At 41.7% G+C, this 26578-nt stretch overlaps 1 protein-coding gene across 2 annotated transcripts in view; it reads right to left on the reverse strand.

Annotated features, from left to right (window-relative positions):
- Nucleotides 1-235: 235 nt before the first annotated feature.
- LOC125897212 (uncharacterized protein KIAA1755 homolog) overlaps nt 236-26578 on the reverse strand; it is a 48828-nt gene continuing 22485 nt past the window's right edge. For both annotated transcript variants that reach the window (XM_049590481.1, XM_049590395.1), the window contains exons 2-24: nt 25011-25208; nt 22199-23735; nt 20116-20319; nt 19809-19932; nt 18163-18256; nt 16514-16600; nt 16288-16404; nt 14541-14639; nt 14290-14438; nt 12495-12633; nt 11674-11796; nt 11263-11460; nt 10130-11121; nt 9648-9897; nt 8742-8831; nt 6564-6788; nt 5818-5988; nt 4254-4431; nt 3808-3924; nt 3437-3691; nt 2766-3043; nt 1044-1100; nt 236-888 (exon numbers count right to left, since the gene is read on the reverse strand). In XM_049590481.1, the coding sequence (XP_049446438.1) occupies nt 1062-1100; nt 2766-3043; nt 3437-3691; nt 3808-3924; nt 4254-4431; nt 5818-5988; nt 6564-6788; nt 8742-8831; nt 9648-9897; nt 10130-11121; nt 11263-11460; nt 11674-11796; nt 12495-12633; nt 14290-14438; nt 14541-14639; nt 16288-16404; nt 16514-16600; nt 18163-18256; nt 19809-19932; nt 20116-20319; nt 22199-23357 (5088 nt within the window). In that variant the 5' untranslated portion in view covers nt 23358-23735; nt 25011-25208 and the 3' untranslated portion in view covers nt 236-888; nt 1044-1061. The remainder of the gene's footprint in view (nt 889-1043; nt 1101-2765; nt 3044-3436; nt 3692-3807; nt 3925-4253; nt 4432-5817; nt 5989-6563; nt 6789-8741; nt 8832-9647; nt 9898-10129; nt 11122-11262; nt 11461-11673; nt 11797-12494; nt 12634-14289; nt 14439-14540; nt 14640-16287; nt 16405-16513; nt 16601-18162; nt 18257-19808; nt 19933-20115; nt 20320-22198; nt 23736-25010; nt 25209-26578) is intronic.

Below are 26578 nucleotides of genomic sequence, written 5' to 3' on the forward strand. Positions count from 1 at the left end.
TTTCTAGGTGGATCATACTCTGTGGTAGACAGACTTGCATAGAGATAGCGAGGCTTATACACAACCAATCAAAATGCAGATGATGTCATTATTCTACAGCCATTACATTGAACAGTCAATATTTGCAACATAATGATAAGTTAACACAAAAAATTATCTATGTCCACTTTAAGTTTATTGCAAAAAAATATTGTGGTGCAAGTAAAAACACATATTAAAGCCAAAATACTCTTCATCACTGCAAAAGTTCTGTATTTCGAATACAAAGACATACAAGTGTTACATGCCTCCATTCCAGTAACATGTTAGATTATACAAAACAGTTAACGCAAAGAAAAAACAGAGTGAATGTGTTTTATTTTCAATGGAAACAAGTAAGAAACGTGTATGGTAATGAAGTCTGATAAATCTGTACACAAGTCAGTACATATAGGACATAATAGACAGCATCATGAAGTCTACTCTCTTTGTGACACAATTCTTCACAGACCTCCAGAAGATTTTAATAAACCCCTCTGGGATCAGGAGGAGGCACGTCAGGATTATTCAGCCACATTCTTTGACTACTGTAAGGTTTAGCATTGTGTTATAAATAGTTAAACCGCAGCAACTCTATCATACTTTGCATAAGCTATGAAAGTAGACTGATTTACAGTGCACTATGAATGCCATGTCAGTTACGCATTTTAAAAATGTATCGCCGTTTAAGTACAGTACATTCACAGGCACCTTCCGACCTATTGTTTTAGTGGTAAGATTATAAAAGAATGTCTATTTACAGAGTGGTAATGGATTACAGTGACAGCTGGTATAAAAGGATGTCTGTTGAAACAGTTTCATCTTCAATGCTGACACCAACAGACGGCTTTTCTTGGGTTGCCTCCAAATCTGTAGAAACAAAAGAAGATCTTTAAACTGACTTTTTCTTTCCACAGCAGAACAGTTCACAATTAATGTACACATAATAACTAACTGTTCAAAAACTAGTCGAATTATATACAAGTTTAAGAAAGATGGGTGATGTATATTTGCACTGCACTCACCTTGTACCGTATCATAGGTCAAACCTCAGTGGATTTTCCAACACTAGTGGTCTGTACCTGAAAGATTCATAAGGACATTATTAATTTAATATTAATCCCAACAGATGATTAATCATTCATATGAGGAACTTCCCCTTGTTGTAGAAAGAGATTTTTCAGTATAAGGAGAACAGAGACAGTTTGAAGTAGTTTAATATCTGTTTACATTAGGTATTTTGTGCTCTTAACCTCTGAGATTAAAGGCTAGTTCACATTACACGATTTTCACCCTGATTTTGCGTCGCGGAGACTATCGTAAAGTTTTGAGTGTTCATACCTGGCGACGTGTGTTTCTGTCAGCCAACCGTGTTTCGACCTGTTTGTGCACACCACAAGATTTTTCCACCGAGCCCTCGCCAATAGAGCCCCAGATAACACGGTGACGTCACCAAACTACGTGTTTTAACTTGGAGAGGACACATTGTAAAGGCATGGATATTCTTCCCAGCATTGAATCAGGCCTGGGTTCAAACACTACATGCTCCCCGTGATCCTGTGGACGCCACATTGTTGTTGTTGCTTGCTGGCTGGCTTGTCAGTGTTGCCAGATCTTGTGAGAAAAACAAGCAACCAGGGCAATGGAAACAAGCCCAAAAGAAGCGACTATCATGCGTTTGAATAACTTATTAGACAGATATATATAGAGAAAGAGGCGACGTTTAGAGAGCAAGCCCAAATAAGCAACTCCACTTTAAACACAAGCCCAAAGTCACGGCTAATAAGCGGACCTGTCAAGGGGAAACCCTGCAGCTTGTCCTCCTCACATTTCTTCCGTCCTCCTGCGTGCTGACGTGGGATGTATCCCACCTCTCATTGGCTGATGCTCTTTGTCAGTCGTGTCACACTTCTCCAGTTTTCTAGCATGCCAGATATCCAGTCCCAGTCTCAGACGAGGGGGCGACTTGCTCGTAGGCTTGTTCACACATGAAATCGCGGTGAAAATCTTGTAATGTGAACTAGGCTTAAGAAAAAATGCATTAGTGCCAAAAACTGCAGTTCCTCAACTGGCCACTTGAGGCTGAGTCAATCCCCATAGACCCCATGTTAAAGCGCCCAACTTTACAGCAATAATAAACATGTTTACAGCCTGGTACAAAAAAACAGTCTTGGTCTCTATAGCTAATTTCCCTGTTAATGGCAACTGTACAGGGGATGAATTTCTATATAACACAGGCTGCTTTGAGTGACAGGTGGGTGCCGTTAGTTGACAAGTCGCTACCATGGCGACCAACCTTGGTGTGTTTTCAGTTCATGAAGGTTAATTTTAATGTTTAGGTGGCCTAAAATGTCGTGTTAAATGTTTGGTTTTACTAAAAGACCCTCTGAAAAGTCAGATAGTCAGTTTTTCCGGTTAGTTCATTTTGTTTTAATGGTTATAAACCTGTTTTTTGCTAGAAAAAATTGTCATTAGCATTAGCATTATCACAGTTAACGTAAATGCACCTTGCTAACCAAGCTAGCAGCTAGCACTAGAGTTATATCCACCCACTTGTTCAAATATGTTCACTTCTGGCTCCAAAAATCCTGTTTGGCGAAAAATGCCAAACTGAGGTTTAAAACAGGAGTCTACAAACCAATGGGTGACATCACAGTGGATACATCCATTATTTTATAGCCTACAGTCTATGATTTTTAACCACATGAACAACTGCTCAAACACTGGTTGTGCACTGTGTACTGCACCTTGCCACAAGGCAGATCCTTGGCCTGGTATTGTGGTTTGGTCTTGGGCTTTGGTGCAACTGGTGGTTGGATTTTTTCTGGGGATCCTGCCAGAGCATTTGGTTTGTGGAAGACCGCAGAGGCTTCAGAGCCGTGAGCAACCACTGCTTCCTTAACAGTGATCACAGAGGCAGAGACCAGGGAGGTTTCCTCTGCCTCTCCTCCAATAGCAGAGTGGTAGCTGTGACTGGAGCTGCTGAAGCCACTCACACTGTCTCCTGATGACTCAGAGCTGTCCACTGGAACAAAGAGAGGGCTTGATTACACACATGATCATTGCATGAATAATAGATGGGTGATTCTAATATTTCTTAACGGGAAAGCCAAGATTCAAACACTGTAGCAGCAATCAATGTCCTTCTGATATGTCCTTGGATTCCTTTAAAAAGTATCTGACCTTTGACCTCTGACCTAGTCAGAGGGGAATAAAACCGTAAAAAATATCTTTAGGCTCGAAACATGATACCCAGCAGCCTCAGTGAAGCTGTTCAAGGGCCATCAGTAACACACTGTCATGGCAGTGGGAGGTTCCTGGGTACAACATTTCATCTAACCCTCTTGTTCATTTGCAATAAATAGTAATCATGTAAGAGTTAAGACCATGTCTGCTGAGTTGTACACAGGAGACTCACACAATAAGTTGTGGCTCCCACTCTCATGGTCCAGGTCATCCTCCTCCAGAGCTCCAGGAGGCGATACATATCCTCCAAGGCCCCCTGCAACTCCCCTCCGCTTTGGCCCACACAGATATCCCACCGGGGACAGGGAACCTCTACCAGAGGAAGAGGAGGAAGACGAACTGCTTCCTGAACCAAGAGATTTTGGCCGACCCCCGGGAAGCCCGTCCTGTGAACCACATGATCCCACAGAGGACAGCACCCTGTTTTCTGCAGAGACCAGGTGAGAATATGTGTTATGAGCAGAAGTGTTATAAGCTGGAAAAAGCCATCACATTGTCTGACTAAAATTAAAGTGTTGAATAAATAAGTAAACCATTGCTTACCTCTTCCTATCAGTACATAGTTGACGGCTCTGTCGTTGATAGCGGCATCACTGGGCTGGATGTCCATGAAAGGCTTGTTTCCGATACCCATGAACACTCTTTCCTGCATACGGACCTCTACAAAACAAGTGTCAAATCATTTCTTTAACATATTTTAAACTAAAGACATGACAATAAGCACATGTAAGTTGAACACAAATCACATATTGCTGTCACTGACTTTGAAAAGTAAAAAATGATACGTAGTGCAAATGTTAATCTATTCTGAACATCCCAGGCGCTATCACATTAACCTCACACGTTACCATGTGATGTTTTAATGTTCAGTGTGTGTATTGTGAGTCATTTCTTTAACCTTACAGCCTTTTTGTGATGCTGCTTGAGGCCACAGCTTGTAATCAGCCTGTAATCTGGGCATCAGCAGTATGTGATCATGTGCTCTTTACCTCTGTTGTGTACTGCCTGCTCCCACAGGATCCGCTCCAGGTCCTTGGTCCAGGCTTCCTTCACCTGCCGGCTGACTGCTTGAAGTGTGTATGTGTCCTGGGTTTTCCTCTTTCTGAACCAGATCTCGAAACACAGGCCACTGTCACCACTGTTCTGGGTCATGCCTACATCTGACGTCTAAACATAAACAAAGATCGTGTAAGATAGTAGTGTAAAATATGGCAAGCACTGTAGTAATTAGGCTTGTGGAGTGGAGTGTTATACAGTGTGTCACAAGACCTATTAAACTGCCGGATAGTACAGGATGAAATAAATGTTATCTAAGAGGCGGACCAGCCACCTGGAGTACAGTAAGTTTATACAAATGAGGCCATAGCAACAGCACCATTGACCTGGCAGTAGTGGTTAGCCTCTGACTGTTTTGCATAAGGTTGCAGTTCAGGGTTTATCCATGGTGCTAATGGGCTTTATTCTTAGAAAGGTGTTATTCTAATATATACCCTCTTGCTATGGTAATACAAAATAAGGTAAAAGTACTTCAAATTGATTCAATTATTCAATAAAATTGATTCTGCAGCCAGATGTCTCTAAATTACATAAGAAAAATTAAATAGTTCTCTGACTGACATATTCAAGGATTCAATTTTTTATACAAGAGGAAGAATTCACCCTCTAAGTGACTTTTTTACATCAATTACTCATCCTCTGTTACCTTGAATTTATGAAAAAAAAAAAAAAAAAAGATTTTTCCAACATACCTCAATGGTGAATGATGAATTCAAAGCATCTGTTAAAAAACTCTCACACAACTTGTGCAGTGTCATCTAAGTCTCATTTATCAAGTGGTTTGCTCAGTTCTTCCCAAACACTTTTGATAAGATTTTACTATTTAAATAACTTCCACATACCAGTCGTGCATCTGGCCAAGCATGTGCGTTTGAACTTTGCTTTTGCATACCAACAAGTTGCCAAGGGGCTACTCGTCCGTGAGTTGTTGCTGTTTTGGCGGAAGTGTTTTAAATGCTAAAGTTTAGCAAAAATGCATGTGTTGGAAGTACTGAGTGATAGACGGGTTAATGAGACTTGGATTTATTTCAATTCATCAAGAATGTTCCTTTTCTGGATTCATGGTTCACCATAAAGGTATGCATGAATGACACTGTTACCATGAATTCAAGGTGACACAGTAGTTGTTGATATAGTAGTTGATATACAAATGGTAAGTCTGTGGGTGAAGTATTTATTTAAGTTTAATATGCTGTATGAGGCTAAAAGTCCAAGGTTAATTTACATGTCCAATGCTCCTCTGCATCGAAGTGATTTGGAAATTTCGCTGTTACAAATAATGAAAGCCACATTTCCTCCATAAATCATGAGTAAATGTACGCCAAGCAAGAAGTAATCGTCACTTTCTGTGTAAGTATCCGATGTAGGAAGTTTCCTTTCACTAAAGAGGAAGTGGTAGCAGTGGAAAAAAATTCTATTACTCTTATTGCCTAATTTACTGGTTCTATTGATACATCTGAACTTAAGATGAAACTGTGTGTGTAGCAATATCCGTACCTTGAATGACTGCTTGTAGATATATGTTTCATTTCCTACATCTGTCTTTCTGGTCTTGCTAAAGAGAATGAGTTCTTGAAAGAGGAATATGTGGCGTAAACACTTTTTCTTCCTGAATGTAACCAAGAACTCATCCTGGCGTATCAGCTGCCCCTGCTCCTTCAGATTAACCTGCAGAGCACAGAGGGAGAGACTGGCGGTCATGTACTGTGGTTAGCAACAATGCACCAGAAAGGAGAAAGGACTTTAATATTACAGTTCTTATAGAAGTAATACAATCAATCTTTCCTGCTCCATTCCCTCTGTCTCTGCCCTCCAGATATTAGAGCTCCAAACCATCATCCCACACACACAACAACTCCCTTTACATTCCATGGAACAGATGATAAAACTATTATCTTTTCCCTGTGCTCTTTTCATCTATCTTAATCATTCCCATCCCACATTAACCAACACTATTGCACAAATATAAATCACAATGATAAATGTTCTAAGGAACATTCTTCCTCACCCACACTGTACGTATCATCCTTACGGATAAATGCCCTAGCCTTGCCTGTACCTGTTATTTTACCCTACCAATGGTGTTGCTCAACGCTGGATGAGATAAGTCATTCTTATCTTATACAGCATACCTGTGTATATATGTACTGTATAAAAGACATGGAATCTTCCTTTCTAATAATCTTGCTTGACATTTCAGTGCACAACATAACACAGAAGGTAAAAGAAACAAACTGTCTTACATCACACTGCTGGATGGCGTCCATGGCCAGCAGGTTGTTGCCGTGGCGGAGCTGGAATTGGATGACCTCCAGTGCGGCCTTGACCTCAGCCATCTCTCTGATTTGGCCTGGACCGCACTCCCTCACCATGTCCTGCAGCAGCAGGCTGTACTTACTGATCCGCTGCACGGGCTTCAGCAGGTACGACCACAGGTCCATCTTATCTCCCAGCTTCAGCTGCTTTTGCTGGTGTGTGAGGAGAGGAGACAGAGCACACGGTGAACCTGCAGCAGTGTATGGCCGAAGCTATCAGAGTAATGCTAAGGCTGAGTTGTAAATAATGCTAAAGTTAAAGTCCCCCTTCAGACAGGTTTAAAAAAGAAGAAGAAAAAAAATACGCTGCCATGATTAATACTTTGTTGCTAATGCTTTTCCCAGATAAAAATAAAAAAAGACCACCACTGTAAAGATACATCTGTTTAACTGTTTACAGAACACCTCTAACTGCAGTTAGTTATGACTCCTTCTATTATTAATTCTTGATCCATAAAGGTTTTATATTTGTAAAACTCTCCTAGAGGTAAAAAAGCTATTTAAAAATCTGTGATGTCATCACAATGTCAAGTCTATGAGCCGAGCAGGAACTTGCAGGCAGGGCCAGCAGGAGAAACACTACTATGCATATTAAGTGGGCTGCATACTGTGGAGGCAAGCCCAGAAGCTAGAAACTTTTTTTTGGCATAGCCAGGCGAGCATCTCCATTGGAATGATACGTGCCATATTGTAATCTGGTATCTTATTATTATTATTATACATCTTTGTTTCTCCCACACTGAAAAATTTAGATTCTGGTGTCGACCTGTACCACAGCTACTTGGACTCATAGATTTATAATAATACCTAGATACCCGATTCCAAGATGGGCTCTCTCCAGCCTTGGCGGGGTGCTAAAACAAAGTGTGGTAATAGGTCTGGCTGTGCAAGACTAGTGCTAATTTGACTGGTGAAAAAGCAGCACACATAAAGACCACTAGCTTTAAAGGAAACATCGGAGAGATTCAGCCAAACACATTCTCACATATTGACGGTTGGTCATGGACTTTCCATTGGACCCATCCACCACCACCCTTCCCGCCCGCCCCAGTCCTACTTTCAGCGCCTTAACTTTCGTCCTAGTCCCGCCGTGTGTCCCCCTAGTTTCCGTCAAACTATAACGACGACCGGCCGCGTATCATGCCAACGTTAAAGGACCCCTTTTTTCGTTGGTTTCTGATGCTGTAAGTCACCGCCCTAGCACTTGATTTCGACGACCTCAGAGTGAGACCGAGCTCTTCAACCATACATGTTTGAGCCTCATTCAGACCCAGGTGAGAAATCTGTTGTCACCAAAATCAGCAACTATCAGATGCATCAGAATGGTAAAAGTAGTTAAGATCCTTCACTTGTTTACGTCATTTGTTAGCTTGTTAGCTTGTAGGCTAACTGGCATTGGCTGCTATGATGGGGTTTTTGGTAGATAGTGGAAGAAAGAGTCCAGTTTACATCCAAAAATTACACACTCAACCATGTTTGCTGTCAAAACTTTTGCTATGCTAATGCAAACTTTGCTCTCTCTACTGACAAGTCCACAAGTGTCAAAGTCTGTTCCCCCATCGATATGTGTGCTCATGTTAGACAGCGATTTTCTTTGGTATTAGTGATGTGCCTAATCTTGTTTGCTTGGGGTATGTTTTAATCTCAGATTTTAGGGAAGTGCACAGACATCACCCTCCTTAGTAGAGGAATGTGAAAACACCTTTCTAATGACAAACTCTGTAGTCAGTATAGTCAATGTCAGATATTTTAAGGGACATTAAAATAAGATAAATATTTTTTAAGTGGAGGGGGATTTAATGTGGATGGGAAAGCATCCAACCGGAATAAAATAGTGTATAGAGATGTAACTTGAGTCTTTATTTGGTCATTACTTTTTATTAGCCACACTAGGAGCGAGGCTTTAGGGTGTCACTGTGAGAATGTTAACACGCTGATGTTAGCATTTAGCTGAAAGCACTGCTTTACCCAAGTACATCCTCACAGAGCTTCTCACAAAGCCTCTTATCTTGCTGAAATACACTCTTGTTTAAGAAAATCATGATGTGGTTTTGGGAAGAGTAACGAGAGAATAAAGAGCAAAGGGAGGCTGGCAGCGGTCCTCACCTTGAAGAAAGCCTGCCCATGATTGATGAGAAGACTATCAGACTGTGGTTTGTTCTTGCTGTAAAGGGCATACAAGGCAAAGTTCTCTCTCTGAAATAAAAGGGATGAAAAAGAGCATTAGTCATCATCATTATCACCCACAATAAAAACGCATATACTAGTGTACCACACAGTGAAAAGCAGACTAAGCTGTACAACATAGTAGATCACAGCTGTGTTAGATGTAGTCCTTATTTCCAGTGAATGTGTTCATTGATATCAACACTAAAGGAGTTGATTCCTCGGAGGCTAAAGACCTAGCATTAGCGGACAGCCAGGAAACATCTGGAAGGGCTTTTGTTGGCAGTTGATTATGTTTAATTATTGCCGTTTTGGTTCAAAACAGAAAACCACGGACCTGACATCACACAGACTCACATCTGCCAAAACCTGGTTACGTCATGGAAACAACAGTTACTCAGGTGCACCCCACTTGCACACTGTAATTCAAACCCAATGCTTTTACTGTCACTAATACGAGAACTGCCCATTGGTCCGACAGCCCATTGGTCAGACATCTCATTGTTCCGACCATATTAAACTCATTGTTCCGAAGTCCCGTTGTTCCGAAATCATCATGATGCCCTGTGGTTAAGGTCTGGTTAGGTTTAGGCACAAAAACCACTTGGTTAGGGTCAGGAAAAGATCATGGTGTGGGTTAAAATGAAAAAGAAAGTGACAAACACATAAGCTGTGAGCCTGCTTCACCTCAAGCCTTTCCCAGCTGACCCAGAGCTGGTCGCGGTGCACCATCAAGGTAGAAATACGCCCGCCGGGAGCCGTTCAGCACCGCGGACAGTCGGACTAATAGCATGTCGGACCAATGGGCTGTCGGACCAATGACATGGACCCCACTAATACACCTACATGTCGTAGGAAACAGCGTCCCACTCTGAAGGGTTCATTCACGCAGCTCTCCAGCTCATCCAGGAAATGATGTCGGTGGAAGTCATGGAGTTTTTCTAAGTTGCCGAAGATGCTCCCCCTCTGGCCCCTGAGGTCCTGAGGGACGTCGGGCCTCTCCAGCTCGGGGAAGTAGTGCTCTCGAACGTAACCCAGAGCCTTCACGTACTCCCTCTCTGTGGACAGCAATTCCTCCATGATCCTCCGCAGTTTCCTGTCCCACACATAGGAAATGGAAGAAATGATTTTATAAAGCTCATAACCAAAGCCAGGTGAGCTTGGGATCATGCTAAGTTTTATATTATTTATTTGTGGATATGACAGTATTGTTTAACTGGAGAACAACTGCGCCATTCATGAATATAACCTATGTAATTTGCTGTAAGGTCCTGGACAGCATCGCACTGAGCTTTAGATTACAGCTGAGGGGAGGGGGTGTTACTTACAAAACATTGCTGCCATTGTCTTCTGTTGCCATGACTAATGTCTCTGGGGTCCTTGACTCTTTAGGGCTCTGATGCGAGACTATGCATCCTCCACCCTCCTCTTCATTACTGTCTCTCTTTGACTCACAGCTCAGGATTCCTGTACATAAACTCTCGTTATGGGAAACTGGGAGATTTTGGACGGGCTGCAGATTCTGTTCCAGTGGCTGTGTTCTGCTCTGACAGTGTTTGTGTCTTACATTCAAAGGTGAAAAGCCGGTGATGCTCTTTATATAAGAGCTCACACACGAGCCCTCGCTCAGGGACCGACCTAAAGGTTGGTGCAATTTAAAATCAGCGCCCCCTTCAACTGAGTACGCGCTCCTCAGATCTGCCTCGCTGTGGTGCCCTCTCGGCCTCCGTTTGTCTTCTGGATGACAGTCAGTGTTTTGGGGGAAAACAGGAGTCATTTTCTCATTTTTAGCTGCTGCTTCAGGTGATTTCTGCATTTGGGATTCTCCATTCTCGATCACTTTCGAGTCGAGTTTTAAATGGCGGTTGAGGCATGCAGCAGTGGTGCTTTCTCCTTCACTTTCTGAAATATTGACTACCTCTTCCTGAGAGGTCAGCTGCAGGGTCTGGGAGCAGTCATCCTCCCCCACCTCACCCCTTTTCTCCTCCTTTTCCATTCCACCATCATCCCCTTGAGGGTTTGCAGCTGTTGTCTGCTGGATCTGGTCCTTATCTGTGCCTTTCTCCTTCTTTCGCATCTCCTCAAGATGCTGCCTAACTTCTTGGCACTGGACCCAGGCTGCATTCCACACTCTCATCACCCCAGAGGCCCCTGATCCCACAGCACAGGCCTTAGCTTTCAGAGCTTGGAGGTGCGGGGTGGAGAATTCGCCACCTAATCTCTCCTCATACATCTGGAGTGTGCTCAGCGTCTGAGCTGAGTAACACCCCTGCTCTACCTGCTCCAAAAAATGACTGCATTCCTTGGCCAGGGCAGACGCCTAGAGAGGGAGAAAGAAAAGCAAATTTTAGATTTAAAGGTTAACACAAATCAGTCAAAAATATGTGGACAAAGGGAAAGTGAAGAAAGAAAGAGACTTAAATTAGAAATGTCAGATGGGTGGAGCAATGAAAAAACAAACCTGTTGACAGAAGCGGTGCACATGCACCAGTGTGTCCAGTTCTTTGTGCCTCTGCTCTACCCGCAACATAAAATCATCCATATTGGATTTGAAAGTGCTGACCATAGTGAGAAAAACATCTGTTGCAGGACTGGAATCACTCATACCAACAACTCCCTCTGCCTCCGTCACCAGGGTCAAGGCGTATTGTTGTTTCTCCTGTAACGAATGATAAATGAAAACAAATGTATTTTCTCCCCTCTCATCTACACAAGTCCCTATCTACTATTTACTGTTGCCAGTGCAGCCATTTGGATATTTTCAACTTTGGGAAAATGAAAGAAAACTGTTGGTATGTAAACAGAAACACAGACTGCCAAATAAGGGCAACTTTTCTGATTATTAAAATCCCTTTTGATCCATTGCTAATACCTTGGACTCAGTGAGAAACGAATCAAAGTGCTGCAAGGCCTTTTCAGTGCACACCAGGGTCTCATCTGTTGTGTAAGAGTCCTTCAGTGTCTGTTCGCCGTCCGTACTGAACCACATCGCGGCCTGCAAGACGTAATGTGGAATAACACAATGTTGGTTTACAGCCTGGCAAAACTGTGTGTGTAGTATCACATATCTTTTTTTTGAGAAACAGTAACATTAAAGGTCCCATATTACGCCCATTTTCAGGTTCATACTTGTATTTGGGGTTACTACTAGAACATGTTGACATGCTGTAATGTTCAAAAAACACTATTTTTCTCATATTGTCCACCTGAATATACCTGTAAACAGAACTCCTGCTGCACAATCAGTCTTAAGGTTAAGGTGCAGGTCGGTTACAAGAACATCTCAGATAAAATCCTAAACATTCATGAACAATTCAGTTCAGTGTGCGGTGGTTTTATGTTTATGATTTCATCTGAATATGCCTGTATTGCTGTACTGTCAGAAATGCCCCGGTTTAGCGCCTGTGTCATAGCAGCAGTATATTCCTTTAAATAGTAGTCTCACAGTCTCTAAATACAGATTGTGTGCATTTCTCTGTGAATTGCAGCATTTATATTGCACCTATTATACCTGCTTTATGATTAAAAAAGACCTGGACTGGATTTAACTTTTACATAATGGGACCTTTAATGAGAATGTACAAAAGGAGAACTTTCATTTCCCTGTGTAAAATACCATAATTAAATTTTTAGCTGTTTCAACACATATTATAGATTTTAATATTGTGAACTGACTGACAGAAGTGGCAGTACCGTGCTAATTTTGGCCTCCATCTCCCTGAGCCTGAAGAGGAACTCCAGGTGCTGCAGTGACTCATTTGATCTCATTACCAGCGTGTGGAGCTTCTCCTCCACCTGGTTGTACAGACTCGTCACTGACTCCAGAGCATCTCTGCAAAGGATGGTGAAACAAACATTAACAAACTCTGAGACAAATCAAACTTGACTTGCACTGTAATGTATCATTTGTAATTTCAAGTGCGTTATGGGGATAAATGTGCTATTGTTAAGTTAGGCTCACCTCAGAAATATACTGGGGTTGTGTGTCATTATTATTTGAGTTTTTGCAGAATTGCTGAATATGTTATGTAAGTAACATGTTAATTATGGCTGTAAAATGGAGTGCATAATGACTACACATGATTGCCTTGATAAATTGTGGTGCCATACTGCCGTAATTACAAAAAAAAAAAAAAAAAAAAGTTCTGTATAAATAATGTGTGTATATTATGCTAATTTGAATGTTAACAAATATTCAGGCATGCCTGCATACATAATTCACTCAATGTTAGAATGGTATTTTTAGACAGAACCATATGGTTATGTACCAATTGCTGTTTATTTTAGGTTGGACCATTAATTTAAGATTAATAATATCTAATTGCTGCTGTGCATCTATTTGAACCAGTGGAAGAAGTAGTAATCTTCTTCCAAATATGACAAGTGTATATAAAAATATCTAAGTATTATCAGAAAAAATGTACTTGAATATAAAAAAGAGAAAATACTCAGTAAGCAGAGTGGCAGTGTTACGCCATTGTATATTATTGATTTGTTAATAATGAAACATTAAAGAGCAGGATGCATTAATGCTGCAGCTGGTCGAGGTATAGCTGCTTTTTAAATCTGCTGTTTGGTAGTTTAATCAGAAATAATGATCATATAATTAATATGTAAACTCTGAAAGCCTCTGCATACCCATAGTCCTGTCACACAGGTTTTTCCATTTGTGATGCCTCATTAGGCCTGTTCTCAGGACAGTGTGGGCTTGTGCAAACTGCACTTTATTGACATCTCCCTCACACACCTGTTAGGGTGGGACAACTTAGCACATTAGCACTCTTATTAGTATATAGAGTTTGATGGCACCATGTAAGTTTCAGCAAGCTCCAACAAACTGACACCTGGGCTGTCTTCATCCCCAGCAAAACAGAAATGTTGGGTACATTGACTTTGATTGAAATGAGCTTTATTGGCATGGGGAATATGGGCTTAAATTGCAAAAGCAAGAGTGAAACAAAAAACAAGAGCTGTATGTACAATGAGTAAAGATCTACTAGAATTTGGTTTATTAACATGCTGCTGTTTGGGTAACACGTGGGACACACCCATCAAATAAGAGAAAATTTCCCTTAAAGCCCATCGCATACCATTTAGCCATGATTTGAGGACGCATGTCATTCAACCCATAGCAAAACAGAGCACACCGTTTCAGATTGAGCCTGCCCCCCCGATTACAGATCTAATCAGCCAGATTAATTGAAAACACCTGTGTGGGTGTGCAGAGGCTTCCATTTGTAACTGTATGTTAAATATAGATTTCAAACAAATGTGGTGATGAGGAAAGTGAAAAAATTCTCACTTGCAGACAGCAGGTTTTTTTTAAAATACAACAACAGATCAGTGAAGGTGTAAGACAATGCAGGTGAAAATAGATTTTAACACCGATTTTAATTTTAACACTGTGTTGTGTTCCTGTGATGTGCAGTATGTCTCTCGGTGTATTAACTGAAGGAGAACGTGAGTAGATTTTAATATTATATGATACCTGTAGTCCTCAGACTGAGGAAATCTGAACTCCTCCCTCCTCATCCTGGCCAGCGCAGCCCCACCCTCTCTTTGCAGGGTTACCAGTCGAGTGTCTTCCAGCACCTCTTTCATTGAGGCCCTCTGTTCCTGAATGCACTGTTGCACTTCCTGTAGCAGCCACAGCAAACGCAAAGTCAGCGTGTCTGCTCTGGTTCAAAATATGCAGTACACTAATTACAGGATGTCACACTGTGAACGTGTGTATTTTACCTGGGCGGTGTCTATTTTTTTGCTGCCATCCACTTTCTTGATGGCCTTCTGCAACAAGCTGTCTGCACCTCGCAGGTCAGTCATGAAGGAAACCAGTCTCTGAAATAAATCACATTTAAGAGTTAGTGGAAGCTGAAAAAAAAATATATACATTGTACTGAACCCGAGAGCTTTGAGGTGAAGCGATACTACGTATCTGCCCTCTGCTGCCTACAGAGAGCGCCACAGGTGGCACCAACCTGAGGCCAGGAGTACTGAGGTGTGCTTATTAGCTACAAACACAAGACTGCCCTCAGCGTGCCGCTGGCTATGGCTTGGAAAGACCTCAGAGTCCTGGACCTGACTGCTAATACGACATCCCAATCAACACATTACTGCAGCAGGCTGTAAAACTCCTGCATGAGGCAATTCCTGAGGACCTTCTGTATTCTACATCACTGCTTCTGCTTTACAATGTTTTGGATTGCATGTGTCTACGAATGGCCGGCCATTAGACCAAAACGTTCCTACACAGTTTGCTTTAGTTTTAGTGGATGAAGATGAGTCAGAAATCTATCTACAGAGCCACTGTAGATAAATAAATCACTGAACAGCCTACAGCCAATCTCAGCCATGCTAATAATTGGTACAACAGTTCCTCAAGCACTATTTACTAGGTAACAGTAATTAGTAACAACATGTTATGATTTTGTTTTTCTAATTATCTAATCACAGATCGTTTCACAACTTGACTGTTGCCAAGCAGCACATATCCATCCCTGCACACCAGCGTGCTACCTTGTGTAGGTCTACATGTTACCACAGGCCAACCACTTTGTTCCATGTACATTTATCTGTATGTTTCCATTTATTATGCAACCAGGGAAATTAGAGTCTGTTGACAGGATCCAGATGAGTTAACAGATGATCAGACAGTACGTTACGACATCAGCTGATGTCATATGAGCACACCTTGAGGTTAGCAGTCAAGTATCCAGGCATGTTTTCTTCCATTCAACCTCTTTTGAGGACCATTCATAATTTAACTCAAATATTATCTGTGGAAATATGTTCAACTTTGTGCTGCAAAGTTTGCGACGATGACTGTTAATGTTGGCTAATTAGTGTAATTAACAGTTTAGAGCACGTGTAAAGCAGAGTGATAGATGCAAAGTCCCATAGATGTTGTACTCTATATGTGCACTCATGAAATACTACTTGTCTAACTTGGATAGAACCAGCTGTTATGTCACAAACTTTAGCTGCTTCCCTCTGACCTGTAGTTTAATGTACTACAGTTGGGTTTGGGATACTTTAATGCTAAAATTCATCATCATTTCCCCATTCCCATTATGCTCTAATGAAATACTGTACATTTGTTATGACCTCTATACTTACACTATAAACACAACCAGCCTGTGGTGTTGGAGCCAGTGAGGGTTGTACTGATCAGTGTTGCATGACAAGCATAAAAAAGTCTGCCCCTTCTTAACAGTCAGTAATTTACACTACAATGAATAATCTAATTAATCACTTAGATAGGACTTTCCCCTTGTGACATCACCCGCCCTCCACTCAAAGACCAAAGCTAAACATGCTACTAAAGAACAACAGAGCTGATGAATGTCTGGTTTGGGTGTGTGACTAGTCATCCCCAGTGGGTGGACTGCGGCTGAACAGCAGTCTCCTCCAAATCTACGGGAATCTCCACAGTTTATCAAAGTGACTGGGAGACTTGATTTCACAGCTGAAAGTGAAAATTTAGTACCTGATGGAACTGCAGCCAGTCAGCATGACTGTAAGTAAAGGTACCTCCCAGGTCAGAGGTCAGCTGGGAAGCTTCAACTGTCTTGTTGAGGGCTTTCATAGAAGTCACCATGTCCATCTTATTGAGAAACACACAGGCAAGGTTAGACAGAAGGTAAAGTGCCACTCATCTGTGGTGTCAAATCAAGAGAACAAAGGAGAACATGGAAGCTGTTTTCATTTCTGACCTGTAACCCTGGCTGTTTTTCAGGTCGAGGACAAGTGTCTTTGTCCACCAGCATCACGGTGCTGTGGACGGCATGGAGAGCTTGCTCCTGTAGCAGAAAGTCAAGTTAAAGGATAATGTTAACTTTGGTATTTTTCAACCTGGACCCTATTTTCCCGTGTTTTTGTGTCTAAGTGACCAGTGGGAACAACATTTTTTGAAACTGGTCCAGTATTGAGCAGATGGGCTGCAATGTAACTATTCAAGGCATGTGAGCACCATCAGTGTACGTCCACTAAAAGTGCTAATTTTTACCACAGATAGGCTCGGATTGTCATTCTAAGCAGGGCTGGGCAATAAAAGAATAACAATAATTATCTTGATATAATTTCCTTATTAGAGATAAAATAAATGTTCAGTTAATCCCCGATACAATCAAAGCACCCAGATGCTCATGGAGGAGGGAGGTAATGTGCCTTAAACTCCAGTTGCCACCCCTCATTAACCAGAAGAAGAAAAAGAAAAGGAAGTAGTAGCAAGTAGTAGTCAGCTAGTAGCGATCGTAGAAGAAGAAGACAATACTGTCCACTAATGCATACAGTAAATTTGTAGGTGTCTGAAAACATTATGGAAAGGATCCCTACAGAGATAAACCTCTTTGCTAAACAGTAAGATCCATTTTGTTCAACCAGAAACAGCCGCAAAATCCTCATTGCCAAACCCACCAGACCCCATTTAAAAAACAGTTATTTTATCACTGTAAATCACACTTCATTCAACAGCAACACCCTTGACAGCAACAAAAAAACTCATAAAAGCTGTCTTGATTCATCTTTACACTGTTCCAACAATCACCACCTCTCATTTGGTTTTAATAACCCTCAGTTCACCCAGTTAGATGTGAAAGTATGTTGGCTCTCTCCATGCTTAAATTGCTTTGTATTTAAATGAAGTCTGGTGGTGATTTCAGGGCTGCTTCTGGTCAAACAAAAAGCATTTCACTACTTCAAAAAACAAGTATATCTCTGTAGGAATCCTTTCCATAATCCTCCACTTAGAATAACAATCTCAGCCTGCCAGTGGCAAAAACATGCACGTTTAATGCACATTCATTGACGTGTCCAAATACCCTCAGTGGTTACATTACATTAGATTGCACACAGCTCTCTTGCTCTATCTAAACTACTGAAGTCACTCCTAGAGGACAAAAAATAAGGACACAGTGCCATGTGTTTTAATTCAGCATAAGGAGCACTAGATATTCTAATGATTTAGAAATGAGATGAATGATTGTCACAGCAGCAAAACAAGTGTACTTTTTCATTAACCTTCTTCTTAACTGACATGACACTGAAAGTCAATAGGTTTACAGTGTGAATCACAGTGTATTAGGGCATCTTTTACTGTAAACCTGCTAAAACAAATGGGTATTGCAGCCTCTGGTGCACATCTTTACTACCACCAAATCATCAACTTGCACAACCTTAAACGAACGTGTGTCACCCAGACGCACAATGACTAATCCTGACATCAATTTCTTTAGCTGAGAATCAAGGAACATGACAATTTCCACATGTGTCAGCATCTGATAACAGGGTGTGTATGAGTGTTTTTGGGTGAGCTCAGGCATTGTTGATTTGGACTTGTGCATGCAGGTTTGTTGTTTTTAACCTGAGCCATCAGCAGAGCTTTGTAGAGGTGAAGTGAAGGAGGCTTCTTCCTGGCATTGATAACCAAAGTCATTCCCAGCTCTCGAACTTCTTTCCTGCCAAAACATTAAGTCATGTCAGGGCACATTCAAACATTATCTCTTCTTCACAGTAGTCTTTGTGTAATAAAAGGCTTTTAGGCTCATTTACTTATTCCACTTTTCAAATCTCTATTTATCTTTATATCTCTCTCTGCCATCCACACCCACACTCTCTCTTCTTCACACATCCTATTCCACACTTTGACGCCTTCACACATCCCTCTTAATGGCCTCTTCTTGGGTTACTGTTGTGTGAGTGAGCCTACATCAGACATGGCTGCTAATTCTAGCAAGGCGCTGCATACCAGACAGTTGGCAGCCAGCCTGGCCAGAGACTGTTGTGGTATGGCTCTCTGGTGGGGACAGAGGAAGGCCAAGCTATCTGGTAGAATGGCTTTTTGAGCTTCAAAGACTCCATTAAACCCAGAGCAAACAAATAACACTGTTGAAGTGTTCGCAAGTAGACCTTTGAGGGGGGGGGGTACTCATTTGGCAGAGGGTCACCACCGGTCACTGCTTCTGACAGCTGATCTTAAAGTACTACACATGAGGCAGTTACTCAGTTCATAAAGTTGTGATTCTGCATAAAATATATTGTTTTAGTATTTGTAAAAGAATAACAGTATAAAGGTATGACCCATAAGGGATCAATTAGTGTGGTTGTATGAGTAGGGTCATATTACTCAAAGCCTGAGCTGGACAATGGAGATATTTTAAAAGGTGTCTGCTGCCCTCTTGTGGTCAGACCTCTTATTACATGCAGTCCAATAAACTACAGTTTTCCTCTCCTGGGCAACTGAGGAGATTGAGCCTCTCATTTACAGACATTTGGACTCTTTTGATACAGAGATCATCTTGACGTGCTGTAAGACAATGGGCCCCTGAGCACAGATGTGTAAAAGGCTCCACCATCTCTCCTTTATGGGAGCAAGACATAGACTTTATGGTGGTTTTGCCTCTTTTCTTGTTGTTGTTTTGTGTCTCTTTGAAGTTGTTACAAATCTTTTCGACATTTTGATGCTTATTGCGGTAATTTTTTTTGTCTTTTTTGGTAATTTTGTGCTTCTTAAGGGTTGTTTTTCTCCTTTTTGTAGTCATTTTGTGTTTTTATTTTCTGTTTCTTTGCATCTCTTTGTGATCTTTTTATATTTCTATTTACAACCATGGCCCAGAAAAAGGCAAAGGCTCTTGAGAGAAGGGGGTAGGGGCTAAAAAAATAAATGTTAAGAGTTAAAAAGACAGCAGCACACATCCAAACATTTCAAAAACACCCACTACTCACATACAATCACAACAAACATTACGTATGACAAAAAGCATTACAAAATAACAGACAACAGAGTCAGGAAATACAACAACCAAGACAAGAGCAGAAAACACAAGCAGTAAGCCAAACAGGCACAGCAAAGCAGCAGCAGCAGCAGCAGCAGCAGCAGCAAGAGAATAAGCATGGGACAAGAGAACGCAGCAGACAGACAAAGGTTGGGGAATATTAGAGGATCAGGACACTGCAGCGTGTATCAGTGAGGATGTCCATGTAAGAGTCCTTGTTCACTGTTTTCAGTACCTTGGTATGGAGTGTAAGTAGAGCAATAATTCACAGACATTTTGGGCTGACACCAGAGGGGACGTCCACTCAAGTCTGCCTCCATGGACCTCCACCACTGCCCTGCCTGTCCTGTCCCTGCTGCCTGAGGGTTAACAGGACAGAGGAAAAAAGACAGTGACATATAATTAGTTTTAAATAAGTGTAAGAGGCAGTTTTGGTCACAGTCAAGGGTTTTAAATGACAAATGGCATGACAGCACAGAATAACATTGTCATTTTGAGATACAGAAATGAATGCTCAGACATTAATGTTGTTTATCAAATACCTGGCAAAGTAATGATGCCTAGTTCAAGCAGATCAGCAATGCCTCTCAAACTTGATCCGTCTGTCTGTGGAGACTGAGGAGTGTCACAACTTGCAGAAGGAAGCTCAACTTGTGCAGAGGATGGCCTCTCTATCTTTGAGTTATGGAGTTTTGGGTCTGGTCCATTTGTGGCAGAGGGAGTTTCACTCCTACTTGACTGGGAGTCTGCATGACAGTAAACACAAACATAATTGTCTTCCCACAGAAAAAGCAAAGAGAACCAAATAAATCAAAGTATAATTAGAGCATTGCGAGAGAAAAACTTTGTGTGTGTATTTTGTTTCTCGTAACTTGATTTTGTTTAATCCATCAGACTGTGTCTCTTGAGGACGCTCTTCTAAGACTGCACTAATATTTCTTATACACTATCAGCTCGTGCCAATTTTATTTTCAGTCCAGCAACCTTTGCCCTTTAATAACAACAGTAATTATTCAGCTCTTCATCCATAAATCTTAAAAGCCCTCTATCGTCATGGATGCAGCTGCACAGCTGTATACAGACAGCCTTAAACATTGGACATGGTCTCTGTAACAAAATGCTGCAGCGGCCCAGCTACTAAGCCTGGCTTTGATTTCAGACATCCTAATTGGCCTCTCCTTAGGGCCAACAAAGCCTCGCCTGTGCTCTCTCTCTTTGCTGCTTTAATAGTCCATGACAAGCATGTCTCCAGTCAAGATCTCAACATGCCCTTCTGAGGGCACGAGGGTGCATGCCAGTGGGTGCAGGGGACACAGAAAGCTCCTTCTTGCATGTTATGCTGTCTCCCTGCATTAGAGGAATGCTCTGCTTTTTCTTTTTACCCAATGGGTTCAGGCCCTCCCTTTCATCGGGGTGCAGCATGCTATTTCCGTTCACTCCCTCGGTAATGGGAATTTCGTGAGTGTAGCCGTACTGCTGAAGAACTCAGACAGCGGAGGGAGAAGATCACACTCAAGCCTGATCTTCGACCCTTTGAACCCTCTTCCTGAGGAGCCTTTATGATCTCTGCGGAGCGCATTCCCTCAAGCACACAAGGTCACGGTCGAGTTTCAATCAGTCTGTTTAGCGTTAATGTTCAGTGGCCCTGCAAGCGCTGAGCAACAGATCATAATAAACAGCTGTGTGTGCAGTAATAACAATGTACAAACTTTATGTGTGGGTGGATGTGAAAAAGAAGCGAGGACAGAAAAGGACAGAGAAAGACTGTAGCAAAAAAAGTCACTGGAATGTCAGGTGTTTTTCAACCTGGGCCCTGTTTTTCCCCATTAACAACAGTTTTTGAAATTAGTCCAGTATTGAGTGAGACCTCTGAACATGGGGCAGAACAGGCTGAAATGTAAACACTTGGAACAATATGCACCGTCAATGTACGTCCACTAAAGGTGTTTGTTTTTCCCACTGACCGACTCGGATTATTATTTTAAGTGTCTGACAACATTATGGAAGGATCCCAACAAATATAATCCTCTTTGTTAAAGAGTAAGAACCCTTTTGTTTACCAGAAACAGTCCTGAAATCGCATTTGCGAAACCCACCAGACTCTATTTAAAGAAACAGTGGTTTTATCATTGTAAAGCACACTTCATTCATAGTCGACGGAAACAAAATAAAACTCACAAAAGCCAGCTCAATTTGTCTTTCCACTGCTCCAACAATCACCAATCTGATGTGGCTAAAATAAAACCTTAATTTACCCAGTTAGGTGACTCTAAAATCATACACACTAAAGTTAATGTTTATTGAAATGGAGTTTGGTGAGAGTGGCGATGGAGATTTCAGGGCTGTTTCTGGTTCAACTAGAGGGATCTTGCTCCTAAACAAAAAGGTCTGTCACTGTAAGGGTCCTTCCCATAATGTGTCAGACGTCAGTTGACAGTGCGCAAATGCCCCGGCTGGTTAGATCGAAGCCTGTTTCAGTACTGCCAGCTGCAGCCCTCTTACTCAGTACTGGACCAATGTCAAAAACTGTTGCTCCCATTAGACTCTTAGACACAAAAACACAAAAAAATATGGTCAAGGTTGATAAATACAGGAGTTACTCTTTAACTTGCCTACTGTGCTTACCTTTTTTAGGGGACTTTAGTCTTTCCAGCTTCAGAGTCACCTGATCCAGCAGTTCACCTTTCTTACACTGCATCATGTTGGTGATTGTTTCGGGGCAGATGTCACTGTGGCTTCTGTTGTTGAGTTTATAGAGAAGCGGACTCCCTTTAGGCGTTTCTGACACAGTGGACAGAGACCTAACCTTAACTTTGTGCTTTCCCGATGGTTTCACAACCTCCACGTTCTGATGTGGTTTAACGTCACCATCTGATCCTGAATTCACACCTGCATTATGTCCTAATTGGTGGGAAATAAGTTTCATCTGAACTTTGTGACTGTGGCTCAAACCAGGGGTTGATTTCAAAATCTTGGGTGATTCCTTCATGAGGTTTTCTGACTCAGAACTCTTAGGAAGGTCTTTGAGGTGAGACGCAAAGCTTTCAGGTGTTGGTTCACAGCAGCGTCTGAACTGAGAGAGCTCGTTACTTATCACAGGCTTATTACAGTGGTTACAAAAGTTTCCAGGTTCATCTCTTTGAGCTTCAAATGCACCCCTGGATCTTAACTCTGCCTCTTCACAGAGACCGACCTCCTCTAGGGCAGCCAGGAGGTCTACACTCCCCCTCTCAAAAGCAACCGGGTTTCTCAGTGCTGCCACATACGAGTCTCTGTACCTGCACTTTAAGTCTTGTTCAGTAAGCTCATGCCCCAGCCTTCTCTGACTGCATGGTGTGCAAGGCTCCTCTGCATACTGAAGGGTGCGTCCACAGGGAACACTGTTCCCAAGTGGCACAGGTGGTGCTGGTCTGACAGGTTTGAACAAAACTGAATTGTGTGGATCTGGATGGCTGCCTCTTTGTTTATCCACAAACTCATTCCCTTTGGCAACATCCACCAGGTCTACATAATCGCCCTCAATCTCCCGATAGTTGCGACTGTCCCAAGTATTAGGAGAGACCAAACCCACAGGCTTAATTAAAGGCCTGGAGCACGATTTGGGGGTTCGTCTGTCGTGATCCATTTTGACAAGTTTTGAGGAACAGTGCACAGGTCTCAAAGATGCTGGCATCCTTTCTTTTGAAGAAAGAAAAATGGCTTCCACTGGGAGGGTGGAGGAGTTGAAATGGGAAGGAACTGTGACCTGTTTTGGCTCAGGAGGAGCTTCCCTGTAAGTTGGCATGATCTTAGGCTTGTCTAAAAACTCCGGGATGGCGATTTTAGCCCAGGGCAACTTGATTACTCCTTGATCTGTGCAAAGCAAGCAACGTGACAGAGGAGTTCCCTGGCGTCCTTCATTGATTTCCTGCAGCCATTCCTCTGTGAAGATGCAGGGGTAGGAAGTCTCAGGGACGGGGGTCTCCTCCACTTCTCGGCAGCCCTCCTCCAGAAGACTTTTCAGGACAACGCGAGCTGCTTGGTCCCCGAAAGGTTCCACCTGTAGATAGAAGTCTCCGGGGCGCAGCAGCAAAGGGTTCACAGTTGCTAACTGGACGACGGTCTTATCATGGAGACACAGAGGCCAGCCCTCACAGCGGAAAACCACATCAGAGTATCCAGCCTTGGAAAAAAAGAAGCAAAATTAGTTTTCTGTGTAATCTTGGTTTAATTTGCTCTTCTTAATACCATTCTCTTAATGTCTTATTGATATACTTTTTCAGAATTTTATATAGTTTTTTGTAGTTTTTCATCTGCAGGAATGTGTTCGTCAGAATATAAAATTAAATTGAATTTATTACCAGTATAATTTAAAACATTTATGATTTCAAGGACATGTAATACACACACCATGCAAGAGTTATCTCACTTGCATTTTTCTGTATGTGCGTGTATATACTATTGGTATAATACACAACACAGTACACACAGCTGAGCGGTAGCTTAGAAATTCTATCCTATCAAGGTTTTGTATGCAGTCTTGTTTTCCTAAAATGGCAAAGGTATGTCCTGCTCTACTCTCCCTCTGATTGTCTAGCAGTCATTGCCTTTATTCGTTGAATTGGGTAGGTTTAGGCACGAGTGAAATTGGTTCGGGTCAATATGATATCAGGGTAAGCCAATCAGAGGCAGAGCAAGGCAGAGTAGGGCGGGTCATGCCTTTGCTCTTCAGGGAAAAACATCTTTGCATTTTGTATGAACTTTATGTATGGAAGGCATAGGTAGTGCTTTAACCCACCACACCAGACTGTAATTAAATGGAAAGAGAAGAGTGTCAGAGCTCCTGGTCTACAGGGACAATGTCAATGGGACACCCTGAGCCCACATAATGTAAAAAAAAAATATTAATAGTGCAAAATGAAAAAAGTTACCATTGACATATTGTATATCAGTGATATTATTATGTCTTGCCTTACTCATATTTGGATGATACTACATGTGCTCCAAGTTTTGGAGCTACTAACCATACATTTGGAGGCTTGGGGACTGTAAACAGGAAGTATGATGTCAACAGGAAGTCAGTGACATATGAGCTACAACTTGAGCCCCATCTTTTTTTAGCCTGTTTGATTACATTTAGCAAATTGACATGATAAGAATTATACTATTAAATGTTCTTTTATTCAGTGTACCAATGGAGTGTAGATAACTATAGAAAACTAGAGTACTTTGATACTGAAGAAAACTTCAAAATAAAATGATTCTCAGGGAAGTTCTGTACTCATATAAGCGTGATTTCTAAGACAAATCTATGGACATCTATTCATGATGGACACTGGAGATAGTGACATCTTAGAAGGGTAAGTCACACTAAATGTAAAAGTATTTGTGTCATGTTCTGGTGTTCTATTATTGCCACATATTCTAAGAGAGAGAAGGAAAAAGTATTTATACTCACACAGGCTGCCTGTTGGACACTTTCCAGCAGGTGTTTGGCAGGGATGAGGAAGTCCAGCAGGCACTGTAATGCATCACCGTGGTAACGTTCCTCAATGGTGCGAAACAGCTGGCTGAGGACGATGGGCGCTGTGGCCTCGAAAGGCGGGAAGAGAGCCGACAGGGCACCCTGGATGGACGAGTCCAGAGATTCTGGGTTCTGGGGGACAAGAGGAGGTGGTCAGTGAGATGAGGTTTGTGCAGAAACATTATTAATTATAAGACTATGAGACTCTGGTTTAAGTTTTGTCTAGGACACATCTCTAGAATGGCACCAACAAAACTTAAAAAAAGACAATAAATCAAAGTATATTGAAATTTTTGCATCTAATAGCCCCTTTTGGCTTCATTTCTCCAAGTGCTCATGTGCCACAGGAACTCAACCAAACCCTAAAATACAGATGTCAAATTTAAAAACCCAACAAGAAGAAGAAAACAGCAGCTGTACACATAACAAAGACATAACAGAACATTGGTGTTGGTGCATAAATGAAGGAGTGGTTTGATCTGCACATTCTTTTAAAATGAGAATTGTATTGGCCTTTCAGCCAAGGAACATGAATCTTAACTTTAATTTAGGCCAAATAAATCTTCCGTATGTAATTAAAACAGCTGCCCTCAAACTGAAATCCTGGCATTGCCGTTAATAAATAGTATTGAAGGTGGTTTAAATCTTAACTGAACAGTCTATTTCATGTCATGACTTGTTGTACTGTCAGGTCAAATGTGTGTGAAAATCAGTACCCTGAGTGTGTTATGTGGACCATGAATTTCAAAGGTAAATGTCTATTCTAAAACTGATTTATTTAAGAAACTTCACATGGCTGAGATACATGTCAAGAACAAATGCTCTGCAAATGGTGGCCACTCGCTGTGCTCATTTGGAATCCCTCAAAGGGTTTTTCTGCATTATGAGAAAAATGCGACATGCTTTTTTGCATGAATGCACTTTGTGGATCAGTGAATTATTACCGGGCCTACCTGAATCAGACACAAATTAAAAGCTGCAGAGATCAAATTCACCAAAATCTAAACATGTCAAAGAATTTCATACACTTAACAAAAGGCTTTGAGGTAAATTATAAACTGACATCTTTTGGGGGGTTGAGAGGGCTATTTCGTTGGAGCCTAATCCAAAGCTGTCCAACATTATCTGGAGATGATTAAGTCTGTCTTGCATGAGTATGCACAACTTGTTTCATGTCTGGCCAGGATATGCTTCATTTAAAGTGGTATATTTGTAGCAGACCGTGGTCAATGTCTGATCCTATTCAATGTGACAAGAAGAAACTAAGCAGACCAGAGAAATGCACAGTCCCATTAAAATTGCCCATAAAGATGCAAGTGCATGTAATGACACCATTCTCTGTCAAGAGAGTGGTTCCTCTGCTTACTGCCTGTACTGTACAAACGTCTGCACTGGATGAGTTACTAACACCAGCTGTGCCATGGGTGATGTCCAGCTAAACACATGGAAACTTTTCAGATGAAAAGGCGCCATCTTTAAAGCATTTTTGTTGAACCACCCAA

Source organism: Epinephelus fuscoguttatus, linkage group LG1 (genome assembly GCF_011397635.1).
Source record: "Epinephelus fuscoguttatus linkage group LG1, E.fuscoguttatus.final_Chr_v1".
Taxonomy (NCBI): Eukaryota; Metazoa; Chordata; class Actinopteri; order Perciformes; family Serranidae; genus Epinephelus; species Epinephelus fuscoguttatus.